This window comes from Chinchilla lanigera, unplaced genomic scaffold (assembly GCF_000276665.1).
Source record: "Chinchilla lanigera isolate Chin_1 unplaced genomic scaffold, ChiLan1.0 scaffold00047, whole genome shotgun sequence".
NCBI classification, from domain to species: Eukaryota; Metazoa; Chordata; class Mammalia; order Rodentia; family Chinchillidae; genus Chinchilla; species Chinchilla lanigera.
In genome coordinates this window covers 11,556,179-11,583,556 of record NW_004955448.1, presented here as the reverse complement: position 1 = coordinate 11,583,556, position 27,378 = coordinate 11,556,179, and the positions used below count along the sequence as shown (strand labels likewise).

The 27,378-nt window shown below is 42.9% G+C and overlaps 1 protein-coding gene and 1 pseudogene across 5 annotated transcripts; one reads left to right on the top strand and one right to left on the bottom strand.

Moving 5' to 3' along the window:
* Window positions 1-27,378, top strand: B3galnt1 (beta-1,3-N-acetylgalactosaminyltransferase 1 (globoside blood group); the record flags this gene model as incomplete). 5 transcript variants are annotated; one of them, XM_013518678.1, is given in 6 exon segments in its annotated part: window positions 1-805; window positions 1,273-1,327; window positions 13,695-13,737; window positions 19,692-19,760; window positions 22,920-23,008; window positions 25,295-27,378. In XM_013518678.1, a coding segment is annotated over 1 exon segment (996 nt). In that variant the 3' UTR covers window positions 26,325-27,378.
* Window positions 11,446-12,382, bottom strand: LOC102006513 (annotated as a pseudogene).

The following is a 27,378-nucleotide window of genomic DNA, read 5'->3' as shown; positions in this document are numbered from 1 at the left end:
GTCACCGCCGCGGCTGTGTCAGGACACCGATCGTGAGGTGCGGGGCTGGGAGCCCGACTTCAGACCGCGAGGAAAGAGGGCGGCAGCAAGTACATTCGGTGCTTGGCTCGGCCTTCTTTTCGCCTCCCACTGCTAGACTAGAAGGGGCTTCTGCAGGCCCGAGGTGGGCTTTGCAAAGAGGAACAGCCGGGAGGACGGCGTGCTACGAAGAGCTGCTGCGCAGGAGGAAATGGCCACGCCAGCTCTGTCTGTGCCGTCTCCCTTTTCTGTTTCCAGGGGTAGGAAAGACTGGAGTTCATGGTTTTCAACCGGGGACGTTGTGCGCTGTAGCTCTCGCGGGGTGTCGGGCACCGGGCGGGAGCTGCGTGTGCGCTCAGCATGTGTCAGTGCCCGGTAAGAGCGCGCACTGAGCGGCTGTCAGCCAATGAAGGACAGTCCCCGACTCTTCCCCGCCGTTAAACTAAAAGGTTCACTCACAAGGAGTGGCCGCTGTGTGACTTCAGCCCTAAAGGTCTCTTATCAGGGCAGAGTCCAAATAATTCCAGATTAGAACATGGAGGCAGGAGAAAGAGTCAAGGCTTTGCCAGACATGCAAAAAGCGCTGATATCTAACACCTGGCTTCTATAGCAATTTGCTGCGTGTAGAATATTGACTCAGATGTCAAAGTGCGGATGTTGTTCTTACGTTATCTTTTTCTGCTTTTCTCTTCCTGGCTCACGGCGAACCTGAGGGCTTTAAGGAGTGCAGTGTAGACAACCACAAGAAATCTCAGCTAGCGATTTACCCTCATCTGAAACGCAACGGGTAAGTTTATCTTATTTATACTTTAACAATCGTGCCACCGTAGTGCCCTGTACGGGTTTCAGATACCATTGACTGGGCTCCGAGTTTGTTATAGTATATTCTGGTGTTTCTTTCCCCGAGGGGTTTGAAGAGGTCCGGTATTGAAATTCTCCTATTTTGGGTAATACATACTTTTATTAAAAATGAAATTATTATTAAAATATTATGCTACCTCAGGATAATGGCGACCACATAAACTCAAGTTTGTGGGTCGTATTTAACTTCAAGCTCAGACTCAGCTTTTTTTTGTTTCTAAAAAATCCTCCACTGCACGTTTTCCTTTCCCTCGGGGTGATTGATTTGCCTCCCCCAGAGCCCAGACTCCAGCTTTGTGCTGTGTGCTCTTGGATGATACAGGTCGATGTCATTTTAGGAAGTGCCTTTATTTTTTCCACCGCTAGATAATGCCCCGTGTGTTTTTCTGTTAGCACTTTTGCTGCGGTTGTTGCTCATCATGGCTTGACAGTAGGTCCCCACTGTGTGGTAAGTACCCACCCTGCACAGCTTCCTGGCTGAGGTCAACACGGGGATCAGACGGGGTGCTTGCATGACCTTTCGGAACACAAGCGCTCAGAAATGACAGTTCAGCATGCTCTTTGGCAGCGTCTCTTTGGGCATTAGGGACAGTGATTTGATTTTCCTAAAGATTCCATATCGCAAACACTGATTTGCTTTCGTTACAGTCCAAATGCTTTTTGTTACAGGGATCCTGGCATATTGTGAGTTAGAGGAGGGGGACATAAGGGTATGAGGTAGAATTACGCAGTTTGTAAAGTGAAGTTACAGAACATCTTGATGGGGGGGGTGCTTCTCAGGAAATGAGTTCTCCTGGAGGCATTCAGACATTAAAGAATAAAAATTAGATAACTAGAGCAGATTATTTTCAGTCCTACATATTTGTGAATCTACACACAAGTAGATGACTAGAAAGCCAGGGCCTATTTCCCTGCTATTTCATCCACAGTCCGGATAATATTCATCAGCCCTGCCTCGCCCCAGAGCCAGTCCGTGTAGGGAGCACATCAGCTAGCCGGGGGTCCCTTTGGAGTCATGAGGAAACCGAGAAGAGAGATCTTGGGAGGCTTGTTGGTGTCCCACCGTGTGCGTTCTCGGGGAACTGGAGCGTACACTTCCCACCAGGGCGTGTTTTGCAAATACAGTCAGAGCTCCGGGCCCTCACGTCCCATATCCAAGATTCAACCAGCCGTGGACTTGAAATATTCATGGAAAAATTTTGTCTGTTTTAAACATGTACAGATTTTTAAAAAACGTTTCTAAACACCTCTCCCTGCTGCCTTGGCCTGGAACACAGGTCTGGCATATCAAATGAACGAGTAAAATACTTCCAGATAACCTAGGAAGGGGTCGTTGATGACTTAACGTGACAGACAAGATTGGCGAAGGTCGGTAATGTTCCTAAGGGAAGGTAGTGATGCGATCAAATGTTAACTAGAGCGGCTTCCCCTGTCGTCTTCTTGCAGTGGGTAAAAGTGTTTATAACAAAGCAGGGACAGGAAGCCCAGCTTATCTTGATGTTGATCTGCTTGATTTGTGTGCTTGTTACTCCGGTTTTGCTGGCTTCCTCGATCTGGTCATCCTCTTACATTTTCCACCAGAGCTGCTCCACCGAGCAGTACTCGCAGGCCCTTGGCCCAGTGCAGAAGTGTGTCTTCCTCCTCGCCTGGAGTCTGAAGAAGCTGTGAGGTTGTGCTCCCAGCTGGCACTGCTCTGGCGGAGGCCCAGCAAGGGTTTAGGTTGGGGTTGTGGATCTGCCTCTCCATGGCCTGCACAGGTCTCTGAAAAATGGGATTGATAGCAGCACCCATTTTCTGTTTTTTTTGTTTGTTTTTGTTTTTTGGTTTTTCTTCCAAAAGGAATCGAACTCACGACCTTGCATTTGCCAGGCAGGTGCTTTGCCGCTGAGCTAAATCCCCAGCCCCTCCGTTTTCTGGTATTGTGAAAAATACTCGATAAATTGCAAGGAAGTACTACAGATTTGCGTGGCTTCCCCAAACCCCCTTTGCCTTCTGCACCAAATCCTACCCTGTACTGTCACTCACTAAGAGTGCAGTTCTTGTTTTTGTTGGACACAGGTGTAGGTGGGGAGAAAGCAGGGAGAAAATGACAGCACAGTTTCCCTTCTCAAGGCCTGCTGGTTTTGGTTTGCTCCTCGTTTTTCTCAGCCTCAGGACCCTGCTGGTCGCAACCGCAAAACCTGCAAAAGATTTCCATACACAGAGATTGTTCTACTTACAAGAAGGTACTTTCTTTGTAAACAGCAAATAATGTACCTTTTAAAAATTCTTTAAAAACCCAGATGTTTTCTCCCTCAGCACACTGAGGCAGCAGCTTGGATTTCCCTGAGGCTACAGTGAAAGCTCAGATACGTGTGAGGGAAGCCCTGCTCAGCCAGCCAGATCTCACAGAACTGGGCAAAGGCAAGGGAGTGAGTGTATTCTACTCCCTCCTGCTGAAAATATGTGCTGGTCACAGAATGGGTTTTTTCTAAAACTCAGTGAATACTTTGAATGGATTCAATGTGGGTTTTTTTTTCCTTAAACTCAATAAATTTAAATTTCCTTAAACTCAATAAATTTAGATGCATTATTTTTTAAAGAGAATAAAAAAATAGTAACAAAATAACAACATTGACAAAAATAAAACAAAACAAAGGAAAAACAATAAAAATGATACAGAGTTTCAAAACAAAATGATAGGAGTGGTTCTTACTTTACATGTTGTTACCTTCAACGAAGTTGCTCAGGTTACCAGATGTAGGAATGCAAGGTTGATCAAACAATTAAAGAGAATAAATAATACAAACAAAAAACAGTTAGAAACGATACAAAGTTTCACTAGACAAGATGGTAGGAATTCACCCATGGTTGTTATATTGCATATTGTTGTCTTCAAATTAGTTGTTCAGATTATGAGATATAAGCATGCAAAATTGGTCCAAAAAATTTAAGCATTAGCTATTCCTTTCAATAAACCATTAGACATCAGCAGTACAATTATCCCAGCTATCCATATATATATATTTTTTTTTTTCCTCTTTCTTTCTTTTTCTCCTTTCCCTCATCCCAGTTGTTCCTTCCTTTGAGCAATTTCTTTTCCTTTCATATTAACTGTTGTACATTTTGGGTTTGATTTCCTCTTTCAGGTTCTTACACTAGGGAGACAATACAGTGTTTACACATGTGGGTCTGATTTAATTGACTTATGAGTATAGGCTCTAGTTGCATCTATTTACCTATAAAAGCCTTGAGTTTATTTTTTTTATAGCTGAGTAATACTCCATTGTATAAAAATGCCACATCATTTTTATCCATTCCTCAGTGGATGGGCATTTGGGTTGTTTCCAAGATATAGCTATTATAAATTGTGCTGCTATAAACATGGGTGCACATATTCTGCTGTGGTATGATGTTTTCAGTTCTTCTGGGAAAATACCCAGAAGGGGAATAGCTGGGTTAACTGGGACCTCAAATCCTAGTTTTTAGAGGAATCCCCACACTGATTTCCACAGTGGTTTCACCAGTCTATACTCCCACCAGCAGTGGAGAAGGTTCCTTTTTCCTAACATCCCCTCCAGAATTTGCTATTGGTTGATTTCTTGCTGATAGCCATTCTTTCTGGGGTGAGGTGGAATCTCAGTGTTTTAATTTGCATTTCTCAAATGACCAGTGATGTTGAACATTTTTTCATGTATTTGTTTGCCATTTGTATTTCTTCATCTGAGAAGTGTGTATGCATCTCAGATGTCCATTTTTGTATTGGGTTTTTGAATTTTGGAGGCCTGATTTGTTTTAATTCTTTTTATGTTATAGATATAAGTCCTTTGTCTGAGGGACAGTTGGCTGAAATTTTTTCCCAATCCATGGGTTTTCTTTTTGCTGTGTTGGTGATTTCTTTTGAAGTGCAGATGCTTTTCAGTAAGATGAGATCCCAGTTGTTGATTCCTTGAAGTATTTCACTTGCAGTTTGGTTTTTGTTCATGAACTCTCTACCTACCGCTGTGTATTCAAGATTTCTACCTACTTTCTATTCTCATACATTTAGTGTTTCCATGTTAATATTTAGAGCTGTCATCCACTTTGACTTTAGTTTAGTGCATGGTGATAGATACAGGTCTAGGTTTAGTCTTCAGCATATGGAGAGCCAATTTTTCCAGCACCATTTATTAAAGAAACTATATTTCTTCCAGTGAATGTGTTTGGCCCCTTTATCAAAGATGAGGTGGCTGAGTGTGTTTGTAGCTGTTTCTGCATCTTCTAATCTGTTCCATTGATCTTCAGGTCTGCTTTTTTGCCAGTACCATGCTAATTTTATCACAGTAGCTTTGTAGTATAATTTCAAGTCAGGGATTGTGATGCCTCCTGCTTTTCCTTTGTTGCCCAGGATTGCTTTTGCTATTGTAGGCCTCTTTGAGTTCCAGATGAATTTTAGGAATGTTTTCTGTAGATCTGGGGGTATACTAATGGTATTTTAATTGGGATTGCATTGAATCTGTACAACAATTTTGGGAGTATGGCCATTTTCACAATGTTGGTTCTTCCTGTCCATGAGCAAGGAATATCTTTCCATTTTCTGAAATCCTCTTCCATCTCTTTTTTCAGAGTACTGTAATTTTCACTGTATAGATCTTTTACTTCTTAAAATACTTGATTCCTAAGTATTTCATTTTTTTAGATGCTATTATGAAAGATGTAATTTCCCTAATTTCCCTCTCAGTCTGTTTGTTGTTTGTGTACGGGAATGCTGTTGATTTTTGAGTATTGACTTTATATCTAGTTGCAATACTGAATTTGGTTATTAAATTTATAAGCCTTTTTTGAGGTCTTCTGTATACAGTCTCATATCATCTGTGAAATAATAATTTCAATTCTTCCTTTCCTATCCTTATTCCTTTTATTTCTCTCTCTCTTGTCTAATTGCCCTGGCTAATATTTCCAGAACTGTATTCAATAGGAGTGGTGACAATGGACATCCTTGTCTTATTCCTAATTTTAAAATGAAAGCTTTCAGTTTTTGTCCATTTAGTATGATGTTGGCTGTTGGTTTGTCATCGATGGCTTAGATCAGAGTGAGGGAAAGACCATCTGTTCCTATTTTATGTGGGGTTTTTATCATGCATGAGTGTTGGACTTTATCAAGAGCTTTTTCTGCATCTATTAAGATGATCATGTGATTTTTGTCTTTGGCTCTGTTGATACAGTGTATGACATTGATTTGTGTATATTGAACCATCCCTGCATTCCTGGGATGAATCCCACTTGGTTATTGTGTATAATCTTCTCAATGATTTGTTGCATTCTGTTTGGCAGTGTTTTGTTGAGAATTTTTGCATCTGTGTTCATTAATGAGATTGGCTTGCAGTTGTCTTTGTTGGGTCTTTCTCTGTTTTGGTATTAGGGTAATAGTTGCCTGCAGGGGAGGCAAATTAGGGAGAATTCCTTCCCTTTCAGTTTCATTATAGAGTTTGAGAAGAATTGGCATTAAATCTTCTGTAAATTTCTTACATAATTCAGCTGTAAATTCATCAGGACCTGAGCTTTTCTTTGTTGGTGTCTCAGTTACTTTTCTTTCATTGCTGAGATAAAATACCTGACACCCAGAATGAAGGAAGGAAAGGTTTATTTAGTTCACAGTTTGTGGAGGTTTCAGTCCATACTCGGCTGGCTCCAAGGCAGAGTGGCACGTGGCAGAGGGCAACAATTCATGGTGGAGGAAAATAGCAAAAGCAACAAGAGCAAAAAGGGAGAAGTGGCGGCAAGCACTTTCTCTCCCTTATGTTGTATGCAACCTATCTTACCCAGGACAGGTGTAGCACTCACATCCATAATTCCAACATTGGACCATGAATCAATCATAAACTCTAGAAGCCCCCCCATAACTACATGAGGATTTGGGGGGACATGAAGACACAAACCATGACATTCCGCCCATGGCTGTCCAAAGACTCATGCACATCCCTTTATACAAACAGCATTTAGTCAGTTTGCAAGAGTTGCTAAAGTCCTAACAGTTTCAGCACTGCTCAAAAGTCCAAGTACCATTTCTCTTCCCAGATGTAAGGCAAACTCTTGGCTGTGAGCTGCTATACAAATGAAAAGTTAAACACTTCCAACATTCAATGGCACAAAATAAACATTACCATTCCAAAAGGTACAAATGGGTATACAGAGCATTGGGACCAAAGCAAGTCCAAAATCCAGCAGGGCTAACATTATGTCCTGTAATTCCATGTCCAGCATTTGACGCAATCTGTGGCACATTGTGAGCTCCAAAGGGCTTGCATGACACTGCCCCTATGGCACTTCTGCTGGTTGTGGCTCCTAGGGCTTCTCTCTTAGGCTCACTTTGCTCCCTCCTTGCAGCTTTGCTTAGACAATCCACATTCCTGGCTTTTGCAAACTTCTGAGGTCTCCACTGCCCTTTAGGCTTCTCCCTCACAGCTTCACACACTGCCCTCTCAGGGGCACACTGCCTGGCCTCCCAGGCCTTCTGAAGTCTAGGTGGAAGCCCTTCTAACCTCAGAACTCTTGCATTCTTCATGCATCTAAAACCAGTGCCATGTGATGGTGCCAAGGTCTGCTGCCACCTGGAGCAGTCGCCAAGCTTTCCTCTCTCTTGGCCATAGGAGTCAAGTGCTTGGATTGCTGGGTACTCTAAACCTGATTCTGAGGATCAACTTCTCTATGCTGCCGCCATTGTGGAACCTGGTGCAGCTGCCACCACCATTCTGGAACATGGTGCTCTGTGGCTTTTTTCTGAAAGCAAAGTCTTTCTCACCTTTGCAGTTTTGAGGCTGCAAAAGGTGGAGACTTGCTGCTTCTTGTGATGCCCTCAGGCCATCTTTTCCATTCTCTTGTTCTTTGTCAGCAGTGGAGATCTCCTCAGCCTTATCTTTGCAGTCCACAGCTTTACTTGAGCTTCCTTTCTGGCCAGACTCACATTTTAAATCACCCTGCTGGGCTCTTTGCTCTTGATTTGCAATATAAATCTGGCCAAAAGCACCCAACAACGGCCATGCCACTGCCTCAACATTAGACTGCCTTGAAATTTCTTCTACCAGATTAATTAGTCCACCTCCCTTAATCTCAGTGTCAGGCAAAGTCTCGGGACATGAACAAAATGCAGACAAACTTTCTGCCAAGCCATAACATACATCATCTAGGATGCAGCACCCAATGCAGTCCTTCTTCCCAGCAGAAACCTCCCAAACGCAGTCTTTACTGGCAGCATTTCTACCAGCCTTCTGGTCTTCTGAGCTCCGAACAGAATCTTCCATACAGAACAGCCAAAGGCCTTCAGCTCTACTTTTTTAAGTGACATCCCTGAATCTTTCCAAACACTTCCCACAAGCCATTTCCAAAGGCTCTTGAACTACATAGTCAGGTATAGTCAGGTATAGTCACAGCAACAACCCCACTTCTCTGGTACCAAATTCTGTCTTATTTCTCTCTCCTTGCTGAGATAAAATACCTGACACCCAAAATTAAGGAAGGAAAGGTTTATTTAGCTCACAGTTTGTGCAAGTTTCAGACCATACTCAGCTGGCTCCAAGGCAGAGTGGCACATGGCAGAGGGCAACCATTCACAGCAGAGGAAAATAGCAAAAGCAACAAGAGGGAGAAGGGAGGAGTGGCAGCAAGCAGCCTTTTTCCCTCCCTTACATTGTATGCAAACTATCTGCCCCAGGGCAGGTGTAACACTCACATCCATAATTCCAACATTGGACCATGGATCAGTCATAAACTCTAGAAGCCCCACCTCCCATGACTGCATGAGGATTTGGGGGACATGCAGACACAAACCATAACAGTTAAAATTTTCAATTTTATTGGCTGATGTTGAGTTATTCAGGATTTCTGTATCTTCTTCATTCAGCTTTGGTAACCGCTGTGTATCTAGAATCTGTTCATTTCCATCCTTGAGAGTAAAGATTTTTGAAGTAGGTATTGATGATCTGAATTTCTATAGAATCCGTAGTGAATTCATCTTTTTCATTACTTACTGCATGAATTTGAGTTTTTTATTTCCTTTTTTTGATAAGGTTGGCCAGGGTATATCAATTTTATTCTTTCAAAGAACCAACTCTTCAATTCATTAATTCTTTATATTGTTTTCTTAGTCTCCATTGTGTTAATTTCTGTTCTGGTCTTTATAATTTCCTGCCTTCTTTGGTCTTTGGGCTTGACTTGCTGTTCTTTTTTCCAGAAGCTTGAGGTGTAGCATAAGACTTTATTTTTGCTCATTTGGTTTTCCTGATGTGGGAGTTCGCTGCTATAAATTTCCCTCTGAGTACTGCTTTCATTGCGTCCCACAGGTTCTGGTAAGTTTTATCTGCATTTTTGTTTGATTGTAAATATTGTTTAATTTCTTCTTTAATTTCATTTGTGACCCACTGGTTGTTCAGGAGGCTGTTGTTTTATTTGCATGTGTTTATGGAGTTTTGTGATTTCTTTTGTCAGTAATTCTCAATTTCATTGCACTATTCTCAGATAAGTATGCATGTGATAATTTCAGTTCTGTGCATTTCCTTAAGTATGTTCTATGTGCTAGTATATTGTCTATTTTAGAGAATGTCTCATGTGCAGCTGAGAAAAATTTGTATTTTGATGCTGTTGGGTGGAATGCTCTCTAAAGGTTTACTAAGTCCATTTGTTCACCCATTTGGTTTAGCTGTGTTATTTCTTTGCTGATTTTTTTGTCTAGTTGATCTGTCTCTTTGTGACGGAGTGTTAAAATCCCCCATGATGATTGTGTTACTGTTTATTTGATATTTCACCTGTTAAAATTTCTCTTATATAGTTTGGTGCTCCTGTATTTGGTGCATAGATATTTATGATTGTTATCCCTTCCTCTTGCAGTTTTCCCCTAACAAGTATGTACTGACCTTTCTCTTTTCTGATCATTCTTGGTTTGAATTTCACCTTGTCTGCAAACAGAATAAATACCCTTGCTTTTTTCTGGGTTCCTGTTGCATGGAATATTGTTTTCTAGCCTTTGACTTTCAGTCTACAAATTTCCTCTTGAGTTAAATGTGTTTCTTGTATACAGTATATTGTTGGATTTTGTTTCTTGATTCACTCTGCCAGTTTGCTTCTTTTACATTGATGATTATAACTGATATGTACTGGCTTATCTTTGTCATGTTATTTTCCTGCTGTGGGTTCTTCCATTTTCCCCTCTGTTTAATTGCTTGCCCTGCTTGGTGGTTGTTTTCTATTGTTGTTCTTAAAATTGTGGTTATATTTATCTCTAGAATATGTTTTAGGACTCTTTGTAGGGTTGGTTTGGCACTCATGAATTTCTTCAGGTGTTCTTCATCCTGGACATACAGTATTTCTCCATTCATTTTGAAGAATAGTTTTTCAGTATACATCAGTCTGGGTTGGAAATTGTTTTCTTTCAGGACCTGAAACACTTCACACTAAGCTCTTCTTGACTCTATGGTTTGTGTTGAGAAATCTGCTGTGATTCTTATGGGCTTTCCTTTATAGATGATCTATTTCTTTTCTCTCCCAGCTTTTAATATTCTGTTCTTTTGTTGAATTTCTGGAATCTTGATTATTACATGTCTGGGTGTAGATTTATTTTGGTTATGGCTAATTGGAGTTCTATATGCATCACTTACTGTATGTCAGATTCTTTATCCATGCTTGGGAAATTTTGTGCTGTTTTTTCCGCAAATGTTTTTATGTCATTTGTGTTGACTGTTGTTTTGCTGATACTTGTTAATCTTACATTATTTTTCTTTGCATAATCTTGCAGCTGTTGAGTTGTTATTTCCTGGTTCCTTGTTAATTTTAAGAGATCCTTCCTTTTACAATTGTTATCTGCAATGTTCTCTTGAAGGTCTCAAAGTCTGTCTTCAGCTTTGTTCAAGTGATTTTGCCAGCTTTCAATGGAATTTTTAATTTCCTGGCTATCTCTTTGAATCTGTTTGATGCATTACAATTCTTTCCTTTATTTTTCATTCAAGGTTTCCATCATTTTTCTGTGCTTCTCTATTTTTCATCTGTGTCTTCTTTAGAGGTGCTAAGCAGTTCTTTCCTTTTTGTTGTCATTTCTTTACCTGAGAGATTAGTTCTGATATGATGTCTTCTATGGCCTGATGAAGTTGTTTCTTTACTTCAGTTGCTATCATTTCAGAAATTTTAGCTGTATGACTTCGAGGCTCTTCTGTGTGGATGTCTCCTGGACTTGTTTTGGGTGGTGTGGAGGTCTGTGATTGCATTTTGCTCCTTCGTTTTGTCATTTTCAAAGATCGGAAGGTTTTCTGGGACACAGCCTCAGTCCCACGATGGTTTGTGGGGGCAGGTTGTGGTTGCTGATGCTCCTGAAGCTTTCTGGCACTCAGCCTGGCTCCCATGCTAGTGGGGGAGAGGTACAGATTCATTTTTAAAAATTGAACAGTTTTACAAATTGCTAAACTAATTAAACCCTTCTCTAGTGGATCAGCCAGGTTTTTTTTTTGAAGTTGTTTTTTTTTTTTTTTTTTTTTTTTTTTTTTTTTTTTTTTTCAGTACCGGAGATTGAACTCATGGCCTTGCACTTGCCAGGCAAGTGCTTTGCCAATCAGCCAGTTTTGAAATCATTCAGCCACCATCATTAGACTCACATTTTTCTGTCTTGTTCAGAACAGCCTCTCAGTGCACAACTCTTCCCAGAATTTGTGTGTTATCAAGGCATCCCTTGACCTTCTCTCAGAGGGACCCTATTGAACATGGGATGAGGTTAGACACGTGGTTTTAGTGAGCTGCTGATGTTTACTGCTTTTTTTGTGGTTGTGCAGATTTGTTTTTATTTACTGGGATTTAGGGCACGGGGTGGGAAATGTCACCTTGGGGCACGCCCCACTCCCACCACCCGTGGAATATCCATTCTGATCTTTCTGGGATGTTCTTTGAAGCTTTTTCTTCTTTTGCTTAGCACTGCCCTTGCTGGCAGCAGCCTCCTCGGGCCCACTGCTGACTGGCTCTTCCTTGGAAGAAAATTTTCTCTTAGAGATACTCCTGGCTGCCTCTTCTGGTTCACGAGCTGTTTCTTCCTTGGGTAAAGACTTCCTCTTCTTGGGCAGACTTACATTGCCACCGGCTGTCTCTTCTAAATCCATACTAATCAACTCTGCCTTGGACAAAAATTTTCTTTTTGTTGAGTTTGGAGACAGAGACAGATGGATCATTCTGTTCTCCTGAGGAGCCTCCTGGAGTTCTTGCTTTTTTTCTTTTTGGGTTTTTCCTGTCTCTTCGTGCTCCTCTGGAGTACTGTTGCTGTTTTCTGAAGATGCCAGAGCGGCCAGTGCAGCCAGCTTCTTTTCCTCCTTTTCCTTCTTCAAGTGCATCCTGTCCCATTTTCCAGCTTCCTGGTGATTTCAGCAGCGGCTTCCTCGGCCTGAACCATTGCCTCCTTCATGACATCCAGATTTTTCCATGGAACCTCTCCAGTCTTGTAGAAAGGCAGGTGCTGCTCAACTTGTTCTTGATGCTTCTCCCCAAATACACTGGTGGGCAGCGTTGTTTGGCAGGTACTGGGAGATGCAGACTGTTGTTGGCAGCTGCTTCGCCAGTGAAGGTGGAGTGGAAAGGGAGTCCATGTTCTGGCGTGCTAGCCTTGTCTTCGGGGATCGGGAAATCTCATCCCTTTGCTGGGTCTTAGGGATCACTCAGACACCAGGACTGGCCGTCACTGCTTTTTTGTTGCTTTGTTTTCTTACTTAGTTTATATTTCACTCAATCTAAATTCTCCTTGAATATATTTTTTGTTTATGTCTATTAATTTTACAAAATACTGGGTTTTTTTTTTTTGCGATACTGAAAATTGAATCTAGGCCCTTTTCACTAAAACAAATCCTTAGCCCTTTTTAAATTTTTAATTTTGAGACAGGGTCTCCCTAAGTTGCCCAGGCTTGACTTGAACTTGTGATCTTCTTGCCTCAGTCTCCCAGGGTGCTGGGCTTACAGATGAATGTTACCACGCTTGGCTAAATACTGGGTTTCAGTGTGGTATTTTCATACATGCTTATATTTTGCTCATATCTATTCCTCTGTTGCCCTCACTCATCTCCCCTCATTCCCTTCCTCTTAGCAATAGGCTCTTTTCTACTTTCTTGCTTTTTGTGTTTTTTTTTTTTTTCCAGTACTGGGAATCGAGCTCATGACCTCACGCTTGCCAGGCAGGCACTGTGCCGCTGAGCTAAATCCCCAGCCCCTCTACTTTCATGTTATCTGACTCCACATTTTTTTTTTTTTTTTTTTTTTTTTTTGGTTTTTCTCCAGTACCGGGAACCGAACTCACAACCTTGCACTTGCCAGGCAGGCACTTTGCCGCTGAGCTAAATCCCCAGCCCCCTGACTCCACATTTCATGAAAACGTGTGACTTGTCTTTCTGTACCTAGCTTATTTCACTAAAGTTGGTGTTATGGTTTGTGTCTGGGTGTCCCCCTAAAGCCTCATGCAGTCATGGGGCAGGCTTCTAGAGTTTGTGATTGATCCAGGGTCCAATGCTGGGACTATGGGTGTGAGTGCTGCACCCGCCCTGGGGTGGGCAGCCTGCCTACAATGTAAGGGAGGGAAAGAGGCTTGCTCTTCCCACTGCCACTCCTCCCTTTTGCTCTTGCTGCTTTTGCTGTGTTCCACCGCCATGAACTGTTGCCCTGTGCCCTGTGCCCTGTGCCACCGTGCCTCGGAGCCAGCCGAGTATGGACTGGAACCTCCGCCCACTGTGAACTAAATAAACTTTTCCTTCCTTCATTTTGGGTGTTTGGGTAGTTTTTCTCAGCAAGGAAAGAAAAGTAACTGAGACACTTGGTAATCTCTAGTTCTATCCATTTTCTTGCAGATGACATAATACTGTTCTTTTTGGCTGAATAATACTCCATTGTGTAAGTATATCGCATTTTTTTTTATCCCCTTATCTGCTGATGGACACCTTGGCTTGTTCCATGTCTTGGCTGGTGTGAATTGTATCATAACCAACATGGATATTCAAATATTCCTATACTCTGCTGACTTTAATTCCTTTGGCTATTGAACAGGTCACTGCTTTTGTGTCCTGAGTGTTTATTAATATTTCTAGAAGCTCAGCAACTTATTCAGGGTTATTTGACATATAAATTCATTAACATTATTCCCTTCAGTGCATTTCTGATTGCTGAAAAGTGACCTAGCAGGGGAAGTTACTGGTAACTGGGTGAGAACTGGGAAGAGCTGAGAGTGGTTTGCATGGAGAGTGAATGATACCTATATTGAGGATTTTCCTTTATTCAAAGGTTCTGGTTCAGCTCTGACTACTCTTCACCTTGGGGAAGTACAGAAGTGCTGCTCCACATAGGGAAAGTATAAAGGTACAGTTCAGTAGCGTAAAACGAGTAAGGAGGGAAGCATTGTAGTGCAGCGGTTACAAGACTGCACTTTGGGACAAGGACTCCTGGGGTCCCACGGCTGTCCTGACGGCTCTGAGACCCTGGGGAGCAGGTCACCAAATCTCGGGCACCTTAGCTGGGAGATAAATGTCATAACCCTGGTGATTACTCCAGAAGATTGTTTTAATCATTACACAAATAGAAATATGAAAAAAAATGCTACTGTGGTGCCAGGACCAAGCAAGCGATATTGCTAAAGTTATGAAGAGCTAGGAGAAGTTAAAGTAGAGAACAAATTCTTTTTAATGTTGAGCTTCTGTTTGCCCCAACAGAGTAAAGCATATTTTATTTTTAGGCATTACTAAATTTGGCAAATGTAGCAGTTACTGTTCAGTTACTAAATAAAATTTGATTCCCTTTATATGTCCAGCTATGCTTCAGAATAAGTAGAAAGATATAGCCTTATCAAATATGTACAGTCCTCAAATAAAGTAGCCTGATGCCGTTGTAATATCCTGAAGTTCACTTGGCAGACATTGATGTATTCTGTTCTTCAATTGCTAGAGGTGCCTGCTGTAGGACTTTCAACAATTCAAATCATGCCCAGAAAAAAGAAGAAAAAGCTTAGTTGCAGGAGGACTATGGGGCAGAAAAAAGGATCGCAGAGGAGGGGCGCCTATAGAAATAGAAAGTACGCCTTTGATAGTAGGGACCTCTAAGAGTGCTCTGGGGTTTACTTCAGGGGAGCAGACGCTTGACATCCTAGAGGAACCAGAATCCCTGGACTCCTGGAGAAGGAGTGCTGATTGGGGGGGAAGGCGGACCCACTAGTGTTTATTTGCACATTTAATTGTAGTATAGAGCATGTGCTATCATATCAGATACTTTTTGGAGCTACCAGCAGAGTTTGTAAGTAGAAAAATGTAGGCAAATAAGAATGAACTCGAGGAAGCACGCACTGTAGACTTTAATAGTAGTAGACGATCTCCTTAGCTTGTACTGTGTGCCAGCCCCATCCTGCGTATTTAACACACATTATGTCGTGTAGTTCTTAGTACTGCTCCCATTTTACAGATGCAGTAACTTAAACTTGAAAAGGTTAAGTGATCTGCCCAGTGGGTATGTGATGCTTCTCAAACAGGAGTGTCACAATGTCCTGGAGATTTGTTGAAAAGATTCTGATTGTGGAGGGCCGGGGTGGGGACTAAAGCTCTACATCCCTGCCAGGGCATCCGGCTCACGAGGGGGAGCCCCGGTTACTATGTGGACTGAGCTCCACAACCTTGCAAAGTGGATCCAAATCTCAGAGCAGCAGGCTCCCTCGAACACAAAACATAGCAGCCAGACAGCAGACTCGCACCTGTGGTGGGCGAGACACGACATTTGGAGTCCTGCGTGTGTTATCGCCACCACCTCCAAGCTAGTAAGTTTGGGCAAATTGTGGCCTTCTTCCAACCCTTAATTTCCTCCCTGTTAAATGGGGATCATGAAGTTTTTTAAAAGCCACTCAATCTGTGGGACTCCCGCGAGGATTACATGAGCCGGCCCTGGGGAGCAGTTACTTTGCTGTCACCACAGCTGGGCTCGCAGGCCAGTGGAAAGTGCAGACGCCTGCCTGCCCTGACCACGGCAGTACCCAGTCTGCAAAACGGCTGCTACGCTGGCACGTTCATGTTTTCAATGAAGTGTGACTTACAAAAGCAAAGCACAAGCTATGCAGTGAACGATCAAGGCGAACACACCTGTGGCCTAGTCTAGGTCAAGAAGCAGCATGGCCAGAAAGTCGCCTTCAGGCCTCTCTGCTGTATTTCCGCCCTCTCCTGAGATGCCAGTGGCCTGAACTGTAGCGGTACAGGTCAGTTTGCCTGCTTTACAGCTTTGTGTAAATGGAGTCGGGCTGCCTGCTCTTTATGTGTCTGGCTTCTTTCCCTCAGCATAATGGTTGTGAGATTCTCTATGCTGTCGTGCGAGATGGTAGTTGGTTCACGGTAGATAATGTGTAGTTACATATTTCTCTGTCCTGTGGGTGCATATTGGCGCCGTCCCCGTTGGTGGGGCTGTTTGCAGTAGTGCGCTATTAGGAGCTTGTGCGTGACTTTTGGGGGGGGGGGTCCTTTAGTCAGAAGAACTTGGGCCTCTTTTGCGAGTGTCTTGAGGTCCTACATCCCGGTTAATACACAGTGGGGTTGCAGTAGCACAGCATGCGTGTTCAGCGTTCATAGATAACACTAATGAATAACATCAGAGGGATTGAACCCCTTCATGTTTACTCCAAACTTGTGCTCAAATTTTTGTTTGAGAATTCACAGAAACTAAGCTTTCAACTCAAAACAAGGGTGTCGCTGGACTAGAGTTTTCAGAATGGTTTCCTCTGTGCCAGAGGCTTGGAAAGTTAAAACTGAACCTGCTGTCTCTCGTTTATTCACAGTGTCTAAATTCTTCAGCAGAGTTTCTTAGCATCTGGATTTCTGTATCAGAATCTTGCACTTTTTTTGTTAGCTTAATTGGACGCTTTAGGTTTTGTTGCTGTCCTGCTTTCCCTGTTGGGTTTTCGGTTTTAATGTTCCTGACGTGCGTATGTGTGTATTACCTAGTAGCTCACAGTCAGCGTCTGGGTAGACCTGTTGGTCTTTATACCCAAGCTTCCTCCCTCTTAGCTCTCTATGTAGATGATTATACAGTGTGAAAGTAATGACTTTTTCTTCCTTGTTAAAAGTTTTAATGTCTCGTTTTCTTTCTCGTTATGATGGTGTCTTGGTTACTTTTCTCTCGTTGCTGGGACAAAATACCTGACGCCCAAAATTAAGGAAGGAAAGGTTTATTTTGCTTACAGTTTGTGGAGGTTTCAGTCCAGACTTGGCAGATTACAAGGCAGAGTGGCACATGGCAGAGAGCTACAGCTCAGGGTGGCAGAACACAGCTAAGCAACAAGCACACACCAGGGCAGAATGGGGGAGGAATGGCCTCAAGCACCCTTTTCCTCTCCCTTACATATGCAAACTATCCACCCCGGGCCGGTGCAGCTCTCACACCCCTAATCAATCAAACTTTACAAGCCTGCCCCATGGCCGCGTGAGGCTTTGGGGGGACACCCAGACATAAACCATAACAGATGGTCAGAGGGCGTCTCCAGAACGACACGGGTGGTAGTGGGCATTCTGGTCTTTCCCCCGACGTTAGTACAAGTGTTCCTGAAATTTCATCTTGGTGGTTGCTGTATTTCCTGTAGCAGATTAAGGAACTTCCCTTCTATTCCCAACATTTGGTGGTTTTGTGACAAATATCTTTATTTTTGTTTTTCTGCTTTATTTCTTCTGTTTTCTATGTAGTAACAAAATTATTTTTTAACATCTTGAGCTAAGTACTTATTTATGTTCAATCTGTCTTTTTCAAAATATGTCACTCATAAGGATAATGAACTAAGCCAAACTCCAAAGTCTGAATACTGTATGATTGCATACTGCCCCATAGTGCTTATGGTGTGATATCATTTATGTGACATTCTGGTAAAGAGAACTATAAATAGGGACCAAAAAATTGACCGGAGGTTGCCTGAGGGAGGAAAGACGGATTTCTTGCAGGGGGCATTAGTGGAATTTTTGTTGTGCTGGAGGTGTTTTTTTGCCTAGTTTGTGCTGATGGTTACATGACTGTAAAAAGATATAGAACAGCACAATAAAAAGGACAGATTTTACGGTATGTAAGATTTACTTGTGTGTGATAACAGTACAGAAATCTAGTGGATTCAGAAATAGAGGTAAAGCAATTCTATGTTTAAGAGCAACATTATTTGTAAAAGATTATTTTCCATAAGGCCTGATTTACATAAATCCAGTTCATTATATTTGCTGTAACAGGGTTGCAGTGGATGACCTTATATTACATCCTTTGGGACACATGCAGCTGTGTCTGAAATAAATTCCAGGATCAAAATTCCCGACAAGAGAGTAAATATATTGTAATCTGAGTCAGTGTTTCCATTGCCCTCGGCAGAGGCATTACTGTTTTGTTCTTGGACGGAAAGCTACCAAAAGGGATTTGTGTTAACTCTTTGTTGTTATTAAATTATCTTAAATTAGAAATATACCTTGGTATTTTGCTCCTAAATATGTCAGTGTATGACTTTATATAGGAAACTTAAAGTGGTTTTTAACAGCTTTATTATTGTATTTTACAGAATTGCAGAATTACTTTATGTGCTCAGTTCAGTGATATTTGCTTAATTTAGAGTTGAGCTATCACTGACAAATTGTAAAATATTATCATCGTATATTTCTTCATGCCTGTTTGTCATAAATTCCTGATCCTATACCTAGGCAACCACGAACCTGTTCATAGGTTGTTCCCTTCCTGAATATTTTATTTAAAAGAAATCATGCAGTGTGTGGTCTTTGGCATCTGAATTCTTTTGCTTAGCATGTTCATAAACATTACGAATTCTTCCACTCATCATTTGTTGTAGGGTGTATTAGTACTTTCTTCCCTTCTTATAGCAGACTGGTGTACCACTGTGTAGCTAAAGCACATTTTCTTTATCCGGAAAATATTCTTTTGTAACCGGTTGACAGTATCACACTTAACAACATTAATAACGCTGCATGTCACCTAATGCTTAGGTCTTCAGATTTCCCCAGGATCCAGGCCACTGCCACCCACTGCACTGCGTGCGTCCCTCGACCTTTTAATCGAGGGTCTTCCCTATTTTGCAGCACTGCTCCCTGAAACCACCATGCTCACTGCCTCGGAAACTCCGCCTTCTGGATTTGCTTGATTGCTTCCTGGCATTGCTTAGCGTGCCCTTTTATCTGTATTTCTTGTAAACTTGGTAAGAGTTCAGTTAAACATTTTGGCTAGGATGGTCAGAGGTGGTATTTCATACTTCGTATTGTGTCTCATTAGAAGGCACATAATGTGTGTTTTTCCACCACTTACATTGTTACAGATGCTCGCTGGGCTCGCTAGTCACACCCTCGTCCTCCAGTGTAAGGTTTATATTTTTTCAGTCCTCGCAACCAGACAGTCATCTTTTAAGTATTCCTTTGGCACCATACGGATGTGCAGCTTCCCTCCAGCCTTCCTTTAGATGATCAAACCAGGGATGGATAATCAGTGCTTGAATCAATAATGTCACAAAATGAGTGTCTTTCTGTCATTCCATCTACATTTATAATTGATACTTTAAATTAGAGCTTTTCCTTTCCAACTAGAATGATTTGATTTAACTGCAGATAATGAAAAAGAAACACTTGTGTCCCGCTTTCCCAGTAACTCTCAGGGGCTGCCTCATGCTGTGAGTGTTCAGTTGCAGAGTTTTACAAAATAAAGTTTGATCTCCTTAAATTCATGGGTTAAACAGAAGTGTGTGTGTGTGTGTGTGTGTGTGTGTGTCCGTGTGTGTGTGTGTCTGTGTGTGTGTGTGAATATTTTGAGTTTCAAAAAAGAGAAAGGTTTTTGTTTTTCTCTTTTTTTTCCAGCGGTGGGGAGCAAACTCAAGGCCTCGTTCTGCTGAGCAGGTGTTCGGCTCTGAGCCACATCCCTATGCTGTAAGCGTTTTTAAATGTTTTCAGTTTCCTAAGTTGATATATAATCATATTGTGGGTAAAGAATGTAACCTGTGTTAAACTAGGTTTTTAGAACTGAATTGTCTGTGTAACAGTAGCAGTGTTTAGACAGATACTACAGACAGCCTTAAAACTGCATGTTGATCCCTCACTTACCTGTGAGGGATTGGTTCTAGGACACGTGCTGAAACCAAAGTCCTCTGATGCTCAAATCCATGTATAAATTATTATTATTATTATTGGTCTTCTTGAGACAGGGTCTTGCTATGCAGTTCAGGCTGCCCTTGAGCTCACTTTGTAGCCCAGGCTGGTCTCGAACTTGCAGCGATCCTCCTGTCTCAGCCTCCCGAGTGCTGAGATTATAGGCATGTGCCACCATGCCTGGCCCATGTATAAATTGTACAGTGTTTGTATGTAACCTATATACTTACCTCTAAATTACCTACAATACCTAATACAGCATTGCTGGGTGTGCTGGCGCACCCCTGTAATCAATCCCCACACTCTGGAGGCTGAGGCAGGAGAATCACTATAAGGTCAAGGGCTGCCTGGGCTACATAAGTGAGTTCAAGGCGAGCTTGCAGTACATAGCAAGACCCTGTCACAAAAAAACAAAAGCAAAAAACCCTAATGCAAAGTAAAGAGTTGTTTTACTCTGCTGTTAGAGAATAAGAACAAGTCTGTATATTTTCAGTACAGACACACTTTTTCCTGATGTTTTCTGTCTATGTTTGGTTGAGTCTATGCACAGGGAACCCGTGGATATGGAGGGCCAACTCGCTCCTTTATGGGATGAAAAGCAGTGAATGTAAGTTAGGTAATTACGATTCTGTGTGGTGGATCTGACAGATTCAGGTTCTTGTGTACAGTGAGCCAAGAACTGCAAATGTGTATCTAATGGTAAAGGCAAAGGCAGCTACATTTATCGAAGATGGCAGGAAGATGTGCTCAGAGCGGTTCTGTGCCGATGGAAACAGAAAGATGGCATGAACTGGTGTTGGGGTGACTGGAAGATAAAAGGCACAGAGGCGAACCCCACATCCAGATCTTCAAAGGTGTACACCTCCGCCCGGTGCCTCTCACTGGGTCTCCGGACAAGATTAAGAGGAATGACGGACAGGGTGCTGAGCCGTCATCTCAGGGGCTTTCAGCTTGCACATCTGTCCCGGAGTCCACGCTGATTAAGTTACATACGTAATGAAGAAGGATAAGCTTGAGGCATTTCTAGGTAAATGGTCGCACCTTGAGACAGTACTCTTAAGTGAAATAAATTGCCCACACATCCATAAATACCACATTATTTCTCTGGTGTGAGAAACCAAAAGTGTAAATAAGGACCAAAATGTGTAATAGGTGCTGTGAAATAGGAGGAAAATGTTCAAGTGGGGAAGCGGAAAAGGGAGAGGGAAGGGGCAGAGGGAAGAAGGGAGAAGTTAAAAAAGTGAGAAAAGGAGGGGAGGTGCAAGAGAATGCCCGTAGGAATGCCTTTCCCCCTACACATACTGTGTCGTGTCACTTTCCAGCTTGCCAGTTGGAGATTTTATTAGCGTATTTCTGTGTGTGTGTTTCAACATTGCGTTAGTTGGCTTTCTGTTACTGACAAAACACTAAAATAATAAAGTTTTAAGGAGAAAGGGTTTATTTTGGCCCACGGTTTCAGAGGGTTCAGTCTGTGGTCAATCAACTCTGCTGCTTTTGGGCCTTTGGTGAGGCAGAACATCATGGTGGGAGTGCGTGACAGAGGGGGCCTGTTTACCTCAGGGTGGCTGGGAAACACGGAGACAGGAAGGGGCGGGATCCCAGTGTCCCTTTGAGGGACATGCTCCCAGCGACCTAAGTAAGTTCCTCTCACTAGGTTCCCATCTACCAAAGTTCCCATTTACTAGAGCAGTGATGGCAAACCTTTTAGAGATGAGTGTCCAAACTACATCCCCAAGCCCACTTACTTACAGCAAAGAATCAACACTACAGTTAAACCTGAACACTGAGGTTTTAGTTTAGAAAAAACACCTCACACATTAACATCTTTTATCTTAAAAGAAAAGCGAATAACACGTGTGCTGGAGGTTTGCTACCATTGGGCTAGCGGTTCTGCTCCTTCCCAAGAGTGCCATGGCTGGGAACCAAGCCCACAAGACGTTGGTCTTCAGGGTACACTCAGGAGCCAGACTAACAGACAGCTTCCCTTGTTCCAATGGCCGTTTATATTCTTTTGAGGGTTGCTTTTTTGGTCATTTATTCTCTTTCAGTGTTTATCTTAATCGTAAGGACTGGTTTTTAAATTGGGCTTATAAATTCTTTGTCATAAATGTATTTTTCCTCCAGTATGTTCTGATATTTTTCAGTTTTGTTTGCATCTGTTTGCTCTTTTCAACTTAGAAGTTTTTGAAGTATATTCTCAAATTTTCCTTATGCTTTCTAGGTGGTTTGATTACAGTAGAGTGAGTTGGAAGGTTTTCCCTCGTCAAGATCATTGACATGTTCATCCGCACTCTCGGAGTGTTTCTGCGTAGTAATCTTCCCTCTATGATCTTTAGTCCCTGTGGACTATTTTTTGGTGTAAGGAGCGACATATTTTGGTACCTCCCTGTTTCTTACACCTGCCTCTGGTCTTTAAACCTGACTGGCTAATGGAAAGTGCTTGCTGCTTACCAGTTTATTAATGAGTCTTGGTCATTGTGAGTGTTGGGAGGGGCGGGAGTGGGTCGGCTGTTATTTAGCATCTGCGTGAGGGGCCTTCCTTCTCTGAGCGTGCATGGAGCAGAGAGCTCCAGAGAGCGCCTCCCAGCGGAAGGTCTCTGGGTAATTTCCTTTCCCACTTCTTCACTGTGAGTGGTTTGTTTCTCCCCCAGTGCTGGGGATCAAATCTAGGACCTTATGCAGTCTACCACAGAGCTGCGTCCACGGCCCTTACTTATTTTCAATCGTTAGTCTGTACTGTTCACCAGTGCGAAGTGCCCGTTTCCATGAGGATGCCGTAAACTCTGACTTTTGTGGTCAAGAAGTATTTTTTGTAACTTTTTATTTCAACAAACGTTCTTCGCTCGTAAAGGAATGGGGCGTGAGGAGTCTTTTTCCTTCCCCTTTGACACCTAGTCCCACGCATACGTAAATGCTGTTAATTTTTTAAATATTTTTCAGAAATCCTAAGCATCATTTTTGATAAGTACATACTGCTGAGTGTTCATCTGGTGAAACTGAAGATCTTTCAGAAGAAATAAATCTAGAAGGTAAGAAACAGACATATCTATCTATGTGGTTTTGAAGCATGCTTTTCTTCAGGTAGTAAGAAAGGGAAGAGGCTGGACCGACCTCCACTGAGTCCTTGTGAGGACAGGAATTGCGTGTGAAGCTTCGGTGTCCTTGCCCTCTGCTGCGGGCCTCTCCATCTTGCACTTTGACCTGGGAGAAAAGTTGACCTCGCCAACGAGGTCGTGGACTACAAGTGTAGAGGGAAGACACATATACTTGGGACCAGTTGGAGTTCGCTTAAACATTCCATGATAGCGGTGCAATTTGTCATCACTAGATCTTGGAAACAACCCAAATGCTCATCAACTGAGGAGTGGAGAAAAGGGGGTATTTTTATACCATGGAGTATTACTCAACTATAAAAAAAGATAAACTTGAGGCTTTTATAGGTAAATGGATGCAACTAGAGACCATACTCATAAGTGAAATAAGTCAGACCCACATGTGTAAACATCATATTGTCTCCCTAGTGTAGGAACCTGAAAGAGTAAATAAAATACGAAAGGTACAATAGATGTTGTGAAAGGGAAAGGGACCATTCAAAGAGAAGGAACAACTGGGATGAGGAAAAGGAGAAGAGAAAGAAAGAAAGAGAAAGAAGAGAAAAATATGTACATAAACAGGATAGCTGGGAAAATTATACTGCTGATTTCTACTGGTCTATTGAAAGGAGCAGCTAATGCTTAAATTGTTTTCTTTTTAATTTCTTGACCAGTTTTGCACGCTTACGTGTGGTAATCTGAACAACTAATGTGAAGACAACAATGGACAATATAACAGCCATTGCTGAATTCTTACCATCTTGTTCAGTGAAATTTTGTACAGTTTCTGATGTTTTTTAAAATTATTTTTTATTCTCTTTAAAATAAAAAAAATGACTACAGAAACCATTGAGGACAGAAAAGATTATTATGGCCCAAAGCAAGCAGAGTAGGGGACGTGGCTGGATGCAGAGGGCAGGGCGTCTCGGCCTGGCCATGTTCATAGGTATTGGAAGGCAGAAGAGCTGCGTGTCCAGAGACCCGAAATTGACCAGAGTAGACAAGCCTTCACGTCGTGACGCTCATGCTCATCCCCCTCAGCAAATGCTGCATCCCCAGGAGCCCTGACGACTGCGAACGAAGCCTTCCCAGCGCCCCCAGACGAAGCTCCCCGGCTCTTGATGGAGCCAGTCTGTGCTGCATTCTCATGCCTGTGCGTCGGTCGCCTTGGGGTTCTTTTCTTCCCATCTTCTACGTCCTCTGGCATCGTTAGTGCCAGGCGCAGCCTGTTGATGCAGAAGATGGGAGTGAACGTTCATGAGTGCCCTCACGTCACCCTGAGGCCCAGGAGGCCCTGGGGATGGGGAGCGGAGCTGACGCCTGGTTGCTCCTGCCGTCTCCGTGCCCCGGCTCGCATGGCCGTGCGTCCTCATTGCAGTTGCAGGGTTGTGGTGGAAACAAGGGTCTTCTGGAAAGTTCGTCCCTTGTGTGGAGGGCGTTGGGCTTGGTGTCTGACTTCTCAATAGAGCAGGAGGAGAAACCTGTGAGAATTCAGGACTAAGGATGGGCCTTTAACTTACGCACTTGCTACCCAGCCTGAACACAGCTCAGCCAGTGAGGTGAAAGGGGCCTGGGGTGATTTGGGGGCAGGAAAGCTGTTTCATAGTCTGCGCATTTTAAAGCTCAGGGCTTGGTTATTCTTCCTGGTTTCTGGAAGGCTCACCTCGCGGGTGAAGCCTTCACCTCTATCTTTTTTTTAAGCCTAGGCTTCGGGAAGTTGGCCAGGATGGCCGTGAAGAACTTGGGACTCTTTTTCCTCCGCCTCCCTTACAGGCTGTGCCACCACACCTGGCTCCACTTTCGTTTTATCTCAGCAGCCGTCATGAGTAATTATCGCCAGGGATTTTTTTTTTTTCCTGATTTGCTAGACTCAGATCCACAGTCGAGAAAGTCACTTGGTTTATTTGCACGTGTTGCTAAGCTCACCCTTACCTATCTCTTTTGTTCTTCTAGGTGTCTAGGGAAAAACTGTACTTCATAATAAAGTTATTTGTTTAGGATGCAAAGCTGTTTGGTTCAAAATACAGGATATAGCTTATCCTTTGTCTTGATACGAAAAGCTAAAATCCACTAGTTGTTGATACCCGTTTGCTTACAGTTAAATCAGGACTTCTGGTTTTGCTTTGGAGGCTTTGTGCTATTCTTTCTCCGGAGTAATAATCGTTGTAACTGAAAGCGTGTTTGGGCGGTAGGCTCTAACCGGATCTCCCGTAAACCTTCCAGAACCTGTGCCTGCCGGCCTTCTCAGCCGCTGTGGATGGCCCCGGCCCTCCTGACTGCCCTTCCCGGTAGGATGTCCCTGAGGTCCCTGAAGTGGAGCCTCTTGCTGCTGTCGCTGCTGAGCTTCCTGGTGATGTGGTACCTCAGCCTTCCGCACTACAATGTGATCGAGCGCGTGAACTTGATGTACTTCTATGAGTACGAGCCACTTTACAGACAAGACTTCCGCTTCACGCTGCGAGAGCATTCAAACTGCTCGCATCAGAACCCGTTCCTGGTCATCCTTGTGACTTCACACCCCTCAGATGTGAAAGCCAGACAGGCCGTTCGGGTCACCTGGGGAGAGAAGAAGTCTTGGTGGGGGTACGAGGTGCTTACATTTTTCTTACTAGGCCAGCAGTCTGCAAGGGAGGACAGGATGTTGGCCTTGTCCTTGGAGGACGAGCACCTTCTCTATGGGGACATCATCCGGCAGGATTTTTTAGACACGTATAATAACCTGACCTTGAAAACCATTATGGCATTCAGGTGGGTAACTGAGTTTTGCCCCAATGCCAAGTACGTCATGAAGACGGACACGGATGTTTTTATCAATACTGGTAATTTAGTGAAGTATCTTTTAAACTTAAACCACTCAGAGAAGTTTTTCACAGGGTATCCTCTAATTGATAATTATTCTTACAGAGGATTTTACCAAAAAGCGCACATTTCCTACCAGGAGTACCCTTTCAAGGTGTTCCCTCCCTACTGCAGCGGCTTGGGCTACATAATGTCCCGCGACTTGGTGCCGAGGATCTACGAGATGATGAGTCATGTGAAGCCCATCAAGTTCGAAGATGTGTATGTTGGGATCTGTTTGAATTTGCTGAAAGTGGACATTCATATTCCGGAAGATACAAACCTTTTCTTTTTGTACAGAATCCATTTGGATGTCTGTCAGCTCAGACGTGTGATTGCCGCCCATGGGTTTTCCTCTAAGGAGATCATCACCTTTTGGCAGGTTATGCTAAGAAACACCACGTGCCACTACTAACCGGCCACCGTACCGGAAGCCTGGTGAAGGGCAGCGTGCTTCCTGGGTGTCAGAGCCGGCGCTGGGGAAAGCTGGAAAGGTCGGTGTGCTGGTTCACACCGCGGTGAGACACGGAGACGCGAGGGCCACACTGCGCTTGGGATTTATTTTGATAAAATTCAAGTCAGATCTTTTAAGATGGTGTTCGGCAGAATGAAACATTTATAAAAGAGTCAGAGGTATTTGTTCATAAAATTAATAAGACCAAACAATTTGAACATGTCATTCTGTAGACTAGGATTTCCTAAAAGGGTTTCCCTGAATTATAAGCTCATTAATGTGTGACAACAAAGCATTGTGGCGTTCTATTTATTGGACAGTCTAAGAGTCTAGTGTGTATCCCACATGGATTACCAGTTTTTAAAAAATACGTAGTTCTGTGTAAAGAAACTTCACTGAAGTTATACTGAACAAAATTTCACCTGTTTTTTGCACTCAGAAGGTACTTCCTGATGTCCAGCATTTCAGAGTTCTCAATTATTATTTAATACTACAGACTTCCTGGGTGTTTAAATGCTGTGGGGGTTTCAGTCCTGTGTAAATGGAATCCTGAATCACTTCTTACATTTGAACCTCCCTGCAGTTACTCCATGTATCATTTTATTACTGGGATTCCTTTAATGTGAAACCGTAGGTCATTCTTGAGTATTAATCTCTTGAATGTGTTACATATTCTCCTGTGGTAATACAGACAAAAACTGAAGCAGAAGCATCTGAGTTGCTGTCGTCTTGTGTTTGAAAATGCAGTCCCGTGTTTTTAGATGTCATTTGTCTGCCTTGGCTTTCCACGCAAAACTCAGGAGGGGTGCGGAGTGCCAGGCAGCGCGTTTCCTTTTGGAAAAGACTTCGACGTGCAAATGAAGGCCAAGAACCTGATGGCTAGAAAGTTACGGAAAGAGTCCCATTCCCGAGTTTGCGTTGGAAAAACTGAACGAAAAGTTGCATTGCTGATCTGCCCTGTGTATCTCCTCACTAACAGTCAATTTGTGAATAAAGAGGAAAAAAGAAAAAGACA